The sequence below is a fragment of the Prunus avium genome, chromosome 4 (genome assembly GCF_965620075.1).
Source record: "Prunus avium chromosome 4, drPruAviu1.hap1.1, whole genome shotgun sequence".
Classification (NCBI taxonomy): Eukaryota; Viridiplantae; Streptophyta; class Magnoliopsida; order Rosales; family Rosaceae; genus Prunus; species Prunus avium.
Window position 1 is genome coordinate 33,903,310 of NC_142287.1, and position 10,889 is coordinate 33,914,198.

At 34.8% G+C, this 10,889-nt stretch overlaps 1 protein-coding gene across 1 annotated transcript in view; it reads right to left on the minus strand.

The window, feature by feature from the left end:
* LOC110746304 (putative LRR receptor-like serine/threonine-protein kinase At1g07650) overlaps positions 1 to 9,501 on the minus strand; it is a 68,179-nt gene extending 58,678 nt beyond the window's left edge. Inside the window, exon 1 of the mRNA XM_088251503.1 lies at positions 9,281 to 9,501. Within this exon, the coding sequence (XP_088107629.1) occupies positions 9,281 to 9,410 (130 nt within the window). The 5' untranslated portion in view covers positions 9,411 to 9,501. The remainder of the gene's footprint in view (positions 1 to 9,280) is intronic.
* Positions 9,502 to 10,889: the final 1,388 nt, after the last annotated feature.

Sequence of the window (10,889 nt, forward strand, 5' to 3'; positions counted from 1 at the left end):
ATACAAACTTAAACAAAAAGAAGAGTAAGTTACTGTAGGAATTTCAAAACATTTTTCCAAAGTTCATTTGAATATTAAACATGCATTTAATCAAATTAATCGCAGCGGAAGTCTAAGGTGGTTGTTTAAATTCAAAAACAAAACTTCTTCCAAGTATCTTAAGCCATGAACATTGATATGTTTTTCATAAATGAAAATTCAAGAGAAAAGATAAGATCTAATTACCCTTGAAGCAATTATATGAACCAATTTGTGTTTGGTCTTCTCTTGATGATTTCCTCTTTGTTGATCTCCTCTTTGATCTTTGATCTTTGCTCCTTGATCTTTCTCCTCCATGTGAGCCACAAAAGTATATGGCCTCTAAGTCTCCACACCAATGGAACCTTGAGATGAGAATAAGTATCTTGAGAATACTTGGATGCTAGTGCAAGATTCTCAAGATTGGTTTCAATCTAAACCACTTTGAAAGATGAAAGTGTTTCACTCTTGAAAACTCTCATTTTTCTCTCTTTGATCTTCCAAACACATTTGGTTTATGTTGGATTGTGTTTTTGTGTGTTAATGAGCTTATTGAAACAATTCTCATACACATTCACTTAAGCATTTTCGGCCAAACCCCATTGGGCTTCCAAAATTGGGCCTTATGACACTTAAACCATAATTTAGGTGTCTTAAGCCCTTGGGCTTGATACCCAACCATTTGGGCTTTCCGTTAACTATTACTTAGCCCAAATACGTTTTTACACGTAGTAAATCATCCACATCAAATCAATCAAATTGATTTCCTCATTCTCATTTGTATTACTCAAAGTTAACCATTTAAGGTGTGCGATCCATTAGGTTCTAATTAGCAAGGCAGTGGGAAAATATTAGAACTCTTTCTAACCAACTGGAATTAAAACCCCTTTTTAATTCTTCCTTTATTTGGATCGATCACAATCAATCCTAGGACTTCCACAAGCCAAGAGTGACATCTAGCAATATATCAAGGCTACCCAAGCTAACCAGAATAGATGAAGAACCTATTCAGTTGGAATTGCAATGCAATACGGTCCTTCTCTTATACAATGTTTCAAATCATATTATTAGGGTACGGATTGATTATGTCAAACCCCTAATATGATTTATAACCTCATGTGATTCAAAAGAACGTGATTAAGAACAACTTTCTAAATCAAGCTCAAAATACTTTGGCCAAAGATTTACTGAATCACATCTTGAAACATTCTCCTTCTTTATCGAAAGTAGAGATTCCTTATTGTACATTCACATGCCCCTATGATGAATTAAGAGATCCCAACAACACTTAAGACAAATCTTTTACGGCTTGCCTTTAAGAGCTATCAAAGATCAATAACGCATCACAAGACAACCATGATGCCTCAGGTCTAAGGACTAATTTGCATTATTGCAACTATGAGTTCTCGTTTGACATATAGATAAATACTCCATACGAGAACTACGGTTGATCGCGTTCAGTGTACTCATTCACTAATGAGCACCCACATACTTGTATTAGTGTCAACTACACAAATGGTTTGAGACTAACCATCCTCCCAATTGAGCATACATAATATGTGCTAATCTTGACGGTTTATCAATGTCCATTTGATAACCTATGATTAGGAACATTTTGGGATACTACCGTTAGAGATTAAAGGTCTCATGAATCTAATCTTCTTTAGATTACTTTATCTCTTATTTAGCATACCCTGGACATTTGTTTCTTTACACGATGTAAAAGATAACAAAATAAGTTTGCCCTTTATATATCATATACGAAATGTATTCTAAGGAGATTACATCAAATGTATTGGCTCTTAGGGCACATTTCTAACAATCTCCCACTTGCACTAGAGCCACATAGCCATGTATCTCATACCCATTATCTCTGTATGTCTATCCAGTTGTGACTGTGACATAGGCATAGTGCGTGGATCTGTTACGTTGTTTGCAGATGCCCCATCTAATGGTAACATTTTTCTATGTGTTTGGATCTCTAATGAGACCTGGGTTCCTTGGCTTGAGCTATCGCCCCATTGTCATCACACAGTAAAGGTACTTGTGAAATTATGGTTAGAACCACATTTAGTTCGGTAATGAACCTTTTATCCAAACAGATTTTATTGTAGCTTCGAAAGCGACAATGTAATCAACTTCAGTTGTTCTCCAACTAACTACGTGTCCATTCAAAATGAAAACGTACCCTTAGGTGGATTTTCAATCATAAAACAATAAATGCTTCCACTTGCTACTCTGATGTTCCTCCCAGATGAGGAACATGTCCTTAGTCCTTCTTAAGTATTTAAGAACATACTTGACTGCTCCCAATTGATCCAATCATGGGCTTGATTTATATCTTCTAGTTATACTCGTATAACCAATATCATGTCTTGTACATGATATGACATATATGAGAATCCCTATTGCATATGCATAAGAGATTTTACTCAACTGCTGTATCTCATAATGAGTTTTTGGACACATGCTCTTAGAAAAGTGAAGTCCATGTCGTACTGGAAGTAAACTTTTCTTAGACTGTTCCATATGAAATCTCCTTAGCATCTTATCAGCATACAAGGATTGAGATAATCCAATTATTCTCTTAGATCTATCAGGATAAATCTTTATTCCGAGTATGTAAGATGCTTCTCTAAAATCTTTCATTGAGAATGATTTAATGAGTCACAGCTTCACTGAAGATATCATTCCTATATCGTTTCCGATAAGTAGTATGTCATCTACATACATCACTAGGAATACTACCAAACTCCCACTGACCCTTTTGTACACTCATTGGTCATCCACGTTTTGTATGAAGTCAAATGATTTTGACAACTTCATCAAATAGGATGTTTCAACTCCAAGAACCTTGCATCAACCCATAAATGGATCTATGTAGCTTGCATACCTTATGCTTATCAACTTCAGAAATGAAGCCTTCAAGTTGATCTATAAATAGTTCTTCCTGAAGGTGGCCATTCAGAAAAGCCGTCTTCACATCCATTTTGACAAATCTCATAATCATGGTATGCATCTATTGCAAGAAAAATCCGAATAAACTTTGTCATAGTGACAAGAGAAGGTTTCTTCATAGTCAATCCTTTCTCTCTGCTTGTAGCCCTTTGCTACTAGCCTTGCCTTGTAGGTTTCTAATTTCCCATCTAAGCCTATCTTCCTCTTAATGATCCATTTATTGCCTATTGGTACAATACCAGGAGGAGGATCAACTAGAGTCCAGACTTGGTTGGTATATATAGAATCCATTTCGGATTTCATGGCTCCAAGCCATTTCTATGAGTCAATGTCTGACATTGCCTCATTGTAGTTCGAAGGGTCTTCGATATCCTTACAATCACTTAGAAGATTCAACTCTCCTTTGTTGTCAATAGGGAAACCATAATACCTTTTAGGCATTCTGCTAACCCTACTTGAACTACATGGAGTCCGTGTTACAACAGGTTGTGGATCTGGAACTACATTTAGTTTATCCGCATCTTGCCTTTTGACATATGCTGGACAACCCCAAATCTTGATCTAATCAAGACTTGGTTTGTTCCCAAATCACATTTCAAATGGAGTTTGTGGAATGGATTTGGAAGGCACTCTATTTAGCAAATAAATTGCAGTTTCAAGTGCATATCCCTAAAAAAGGATATAAGTAAATCAGTACAGCTCATGGAACTCATTTTAGAAACTCCATTATGTTGTGGAATTCCTGGTGGAGTCCATCGTGATAAGATGCCACGTTCCTTAAGGTAATCAAGAAACTTTGTGCTTAAGTATTCACATCCTCGATCGAATCTAAGGATTTTAATACTCTTGCCTGTTTGGTTTTCAACTTCATTTCTGAATTCCTGAAACTTTTTCAAAATTCAGATTTATGCTTCATTAAGTATAAATACCCGAATCGTGAATAATCATCGATAAAGGTAATGAAGTATGAATAACCGCCCTCTGTGTTTGTAGACAAAGGTCCACAAACATCTAAGTAGATAAATTCCAACAGTTTTGTAACTCTTTCTCCTTTACCAGTGAAAGGAGACTTGGTCATTTTGCCATGTAGACAAGATTCACAAGTAGGCATAGGAACATAATCAAATGATCCAAAAGGTTCCATCTTTTGCCATCCGGTGAATTCGATCTTGGCTAATGCCTCCAAGTTTAAGGTGTCACAATTTAGTTGCGGTATCCACATCTCTAGGCCTCTCAGGTCTAGTTGCATCTTTATCCATATACAGTTAATGCTACCATTCATTTCTAAAATGAAAAGAGACCATCAATCAAAATTGCATAAGCAACGATTTGATTGATATGTGAAATAGAACAAAGCATTTTGTCAAACAAAACATCAAATCCATCTCTTAAAAATATAGAGACGGATATTAAGTTCTTTACACATCCAGAAATGAAATAACAATTATTTCAAATTCAGGTCCTCTTCGGAGGGTAGTCTAAGATGTTAGGTGCCTATTGCATTTGCAACTACATTAGTGCTATTTCCCACGGTTAGCACCATTTCTCATTTTCCAAGTCTTCTACTCCCACTAGTCCATGCACACAATTGCATATATGTTGACTAGCTCCTGAATCAACTATTCAGTTTTGAAGCTTTAACTGTAATTACTAATTTTAGAACAAGAGAGTGACCTTCGGAAGGTTTTTCTCTTGAGGCTTGCAAGACATCTCTTGCAATTTCTCTTCCAATGTCCATCCTTGCCACAGTGAAAACAAGTACCTTTCAGTTACTTGTCTTTCTTTTGTATTCTTTCTTCCTTGGGTTTTTAGAAAATCTTTCTTCTTATTTCCTTTATCCTTACCTTTTATTGGATTTGGAAGAAGAAGAACCCTTCTAAAAATTGCAACTATCCTCTTAACCCTTTATCTTTTGAGATATTCATTTAAGCTACTATAGCTATATTGAGTAGCTCATATAGGGTATCATTCATCTTTCCCATATTATAGTTCATAACATATTGGGATTAACTAATGATAGGGATGAAAGAAAGAATCTTGTTGAACTTCAACATCAAAGAAAAATCCATATTTTCCAATATCTTATGTAACGATATTACATTGAGATCATGTTGATTAACCGGGAACCCACTTACCATTCTTGTCATAACAAGTTCACATATGGTAATATAAGCTAGGAGTAGCTTCACCTTTTCATGGATGCCAACATGCAACTTTTACCTCGGTTGTCATCTGACACATGCTTCTTATAAGCCTTTGTCTCCTCCTCAATGGCATATGGACCAAGAGGGGTATGTGGTGGGGTTTTTCTTATACACAACTAATCTCATCCAATTATAGGACAAGTTGGTGTTTGTGCATCAAACCGGATAGTTCGTGTCATCTTGGACGTTTGAGTCAAGTATATTTGAGATTGGGTTTGGGATGGTTAATTTGAAATTATGCAAAAACGTAAATAGATTTTAATTTAGATTAATCTTCTACCAAGGACTTAGGGTCTTTAAGTCATGATGGTAGCTCCCACTATTTTTGGCAAATTTCATATCCCTCCTGAAATCCGAGAGTTTCCGTTGAAACTCTTAGTGGGGATGGGAGTCTCACTTTCACATAGTTTTCCTCAACCTAACAGTTTGTTGGATTGCTATGATACTAATGAGAGGATACTCTTATCCAATCACATCATTAATGTGAATACCCATCACTATGGCCTCTAGAGAACTAGACCTCAACCTAACAGTTTGTTGGTTTCGTTCGTCTTAGTTAAGTTATTCCCACCATGCTTGTGGGTATAGGGTTTCAAGTATGACCTCAACCTAACAGTTTGTTGGCCACACTCGTTATCTATCCGCACTACATCAAGTATGTGTAATAGGCTTCCCTTGGATGGTTACAAGTACTGGATGTTGCCTCACTGAGGTACAACAAGGTGTAAATGTGCCACCCAATAAGAGACTACCACGGTGGAAGGCCACAAAATAGCATTCAAAGTGCCATTTCGCTTATCAACTTAATATTGCTTTGAGGGTAGTTAAATTGGTCTCATTTTAATCCAATTTTAATCCTGTTAAAATTACCTATCTAATCTCATTAAATGGTTCCCAGTGCAATATATTAGTAGCACATAATACTCCCACTAAATGTTTTAGAAACCATTTGCTTGAAATAGTGGAAATATATGATACTACTAATTGATTAATTATCATCATTACCGAACATTCCAATTGCATTGGGCTTGTAGGATGATTATGGACTTTCTTGTTGATCCAACACGAGCCACCATGTTGGATCATGGTCTTGGATGGTGATTCATTTTAATTACGCGCGCATAAAAATAAATTAGGCATGAAAGCCATTTCATTATTACATAGCCAATCAAAATCGAATACATATCCAATAAGCGGCCAATCACATAGCTCAATTGTTTGGTCTAAGTCCATAACCATCCTTTAATTATTTAAACGCTTTAAACAATTAAACTAGCAATGTAAAAACATGCTCTTGGGTTGCATACATATATATGGGTTTAATTCAAGTGGTAACCATATTCAAATAAAATAAATTTACCATGGAGTGAAAACATTTTACTACAATAGTAAATGTAATTGTGGAAACCTTTTAGGCATAGTTACATTTATCATATATTGCAACTAGGTCTAAAACTATTCAACAATTAATAATGGATCCAAAGTTGATCCACTAGGGTGTGGGGTTAAAGCATGCATTTGTAAAATACAAAGTGGTGATCATGATTTTTCCAACAAGTGAATAATCATGAATGTGACTAGGTAGGCCAACCACACTCACCAAAGTAATCAAAATTAATTTTAGTGTGGTAGATAAATAATTAGTGATAGGAATAATTTGATCAACTTTTGCATTTTATATCAAATCACCAACATTTACATCTAGATAGTCCCCACACACTCACCAAAGTAATCTTATTAATTTTAGTGTGGTGGGTAAATGTTTATTGAGTGGAAACATTTTGAAAAACTTTTAATTTAATAATAAAACACCATCATCATCTTTTGACCTATTTTGGTGGAAAATTCCACTAAACACAATCATCAAAATTAGCCACCTAACTTATGGATCAAAAGGATCCCATAACAAGAACATCAAGAACACCAAGAACATGCATATGAACTAATATGAATGTTCATGCTATTTCCGGAAAAAATCATATTCCATTTTAACTATCTCATGCTCTTAATATCATATATTTCATGAAGTTAAAATCATGTGAGTTTTAATGCAACTATGCTCTAATATTCATATACATATATGAACACAAAGAGAGCATCAATCATCAAAACACAAATCCGGAAATTCAAAACCCCAAACAACCCCTTTCACTCCATTTGATTTTTATTCAATCATATCAAAATAAATCAAGTATAACTATTATACTTTTAAATGAATTCACAACCCATATATGCATCTCTAAACCCCAAAAACATATCAAGTTCATGACCTATGGCTCTGATACCAATTGTAGGAATTTCAAAACATTTTTCCAAAGTTCATTTGAATATTAAACATGCATTTAATCAAATTAATCGCAGCGGAAGTCTAAGGTGGTTGTTTAAATTCAAAAACAAAACTTCTTCCAAGTATCTTAAGCCATGAACATTGATATGTTTTTCATAAATGAAAATTCAAGAGAAAAGATAAGATCTAATTACCCTTGAAGCAATTATATGAACCAATTTGTGTTTGGTCTTCTCTTGATGATTTCCTCTTTGTTGATCTCCTCTTTGATCTTTGATCTTTGCTCCTTGATCTTTCTCCTCCATGTGAGCCACAAAAGTATATGGCCTCTAAGTCTCCACACCAATGGAACCTTGAGATGAGAATAAGTATCTTGAGAATACTTGGATGCTAGTGCAAGATTCTCAAGATTGGTTTCAATCTAAACCACTTTGAAAGATGAAAGTGTTTCACTCTTGAAAACTCTCATTTTTCTCTCTTTGATCTTCCAAACCCATTTGGTTTATGTTGGATTGTGTTTTTGTGTGTTAATGAGCTTATTGAAACAATTCTCATACACATTCACTTAAGCATTTTCGGCCAAACCCCATTGGGCTTCCAAAATTGGGCCTTATGACACTTAAACCATAATTTAGATGTCTTAAGCCCTTGGGCTTGATACCCAACCATTTGGGCTTTCCGTTAACTATTACTTAGCCCAAATACGTTTTTACACGTAGTAAATCATCCACATCAAATCAATCAAATTGATTTCCTCATTCTCATTTGTATTACTCAAAGTTAACCATTTAAGGTGTGCGATCCATTAGGTTCTAATTAGCAAGGCAATGGGAAAATATTAGAACTCTTTCTAACCAACTGGAATTAAAACCCCTTTTTAATTCTTCCTTTATTTGGATCGATCACAATCAATCCTAGGACTTCCACAAGCCAAGAGTGACATCTAGCAATATATCAAGGCTACCCAAGCTAACCAGAATAGATGAAGAACCTATTCAGTTGGAATTGCAATGCAATACGGTCCTTCTCTTATACAATGTTTCAAATCATATTATTAGGGTACGGATTGATTATGTCAAACCCCTAATATGATTTATAACCTCATGTGATTCAAAAGAACGTGATTAAGAACAACTTTCTAAATCAAGCTCAAAATACTTTGGCCAAAGATTTACTGAATCACATCTTGAAACATTCTCCTTCTTTATCGAAAGTAGAGATTCCTTATTGTACATTCACATGCCCCTATGATGAATTAAGAGATCCCAACAACACTTAAGACAAATCTTTTACGGCTTGCCTTTAAGAGCTATCAAAGATCAATAACGCATCACAAGACAACCATGATGCCTCAGGTCTAAGGACTAATTTGCATTATTGCAACTATGAGTTCTCGTTTGACATATAGATAAATACTCCATACGAGAACTACGGTTGATCGCGTTCAGTGTACTCATTCACTAATGAGCACCCACATACTTGTATTAGTGTCAACTACACAAATGGTTTGAGACTAACCATCCTCCCAATTGAGCATACATAATATGTGCTAATCTTGACGGTTTATCAATGTCCATTTGATAACCTATGATTAGGAACATTTTGGGATACTACCGTTAGAGATTAAAGGTCTCATGAATCTAATCTTCTTTAGATTACTTTATCTCTTATTTAGCATACCCTGGACATTTGTTTCTTTACACGATGTAAAAGATAACAAAATAAGTTTGCCCTTTATATATCATATACGAAATGTATTCTAAGGAGATTACATCAAATGTATTGGCTCTTAGGGCACATTTCTAACAGTTACCTTCTGCAGCAGGCAGACGCGAAGCTTGTGCTTCAACTTCGACTGATTTGGTGCATAAGCAGAGAACCGAAATGAGCATAATAAGGTTCATGATGGTTTTTGGAGCAATACAACTAACTCCTCTTGCCATTTATCCTTGATGCACTACAATGGTAAGAAAACTCTCTCGGAATTTCTCTTTCTTTCTCTTTATATGATTCTCACTCTTCTTTCTTACTCAGGCTTGTACAATGCACACAAACCATTACCTATTTATAGGCAAGGAGTACCCCACCCTTCAGTGAGATTTCCCTCACATAATGCATCCCATTGGCATTCTCCAACCCATTTGGGGCTAAACCCAAATTTTCTCTCTCCAAAAAGTAACTATTTGGGTTTTACTCATACTCAAACAGTTTTTTCCCCCAACTCTTCATACTCAAATTTTAAGTCGTAACTTTATTAAATTGCTTAAGAATTGTTTAAGTCAATTTTTTTTTAAATGAATAACGTTTCTTCATTTAATCTTTTTAAATAACTTCATAATTTATTTTTTTTAAGATTTTAACTAGGGGTGGGCACGGTTCGATTTGGACCCCTTTTTGCCTCAAATTAGAATCAATCCGGTACTATTCATCCAGTTTGGTTCGGTTTGGTTTTGAACCGGATTATAAAAATTGTTTTTTAATACAATTTTCAATTTTATTTTTTTGACTTGAAAATTAACAAATTATTCAATTTCATATAAAAATAAATATTAAAGCTAGAAAAAAGAGATATTTTGAAATTGAACTTGGATAAATATTAGTTATGAGATTTAAAATATAGCATTGAATATAAATAAATATTGAAATTATATATTTTTTAATTTGATCGGTTCGGTTCGGCCCGGTTTGATTTTTGAAGACATAGAACCAAAACCAAAACCGGTCCGATTTGGTTTTTGACCGGTTGTTGACTTTTTGGTCAACTTGGTTTTTTTCCGGTTTGGCTCGAATTTCCAATTCGCTGGTTTGAATGCCCACCCCTAATTTTAACCTAAAAAAATTGAAATTCCACAAATATAATTTTTGGTGGATTATTTGAGAAATAGGTGGGTATTTATAGAGTTTTGAGTGAGTTTTGGGGTTGGATTTGATTTATATTAATTTAAAATATTATTTTGACCATTGGATTTAAATTTCAGCCGTTGGATTATTATTTTTTTTAACCGTTAAAGTAGCATGAATTTAATATAGATCGTTGATTTTAGTTACTATTGGAATATATATATATAAGGGATGTTTGAACCAACGACAACATCATGAGCGCATGACATGTGGCGCTATAAAGTCTGCAGTTGCACATGGGTTGCGCTAGGCTGCGTGGGCTCCAACAGAAAAAATTCCAGTCCAGGCAATTGCTAGACTGGTATTTGGCTATTAAAATCCTAATTGAATACACCCCTTTAATTTCTTTTAATTAAAATTTATTCTTAATCATTTAGCAGTCACCAAAAAAAGAAACTATTCCTAATCATTAACCTTGAGTAACCTCATGGAAGAGATTGCCAACATAGATGGGTGTATGCATGATTATTTTCAGGGACCTCTTAATTGGAGCTCTCCTGACCTCCATATTGAGTGTCGTT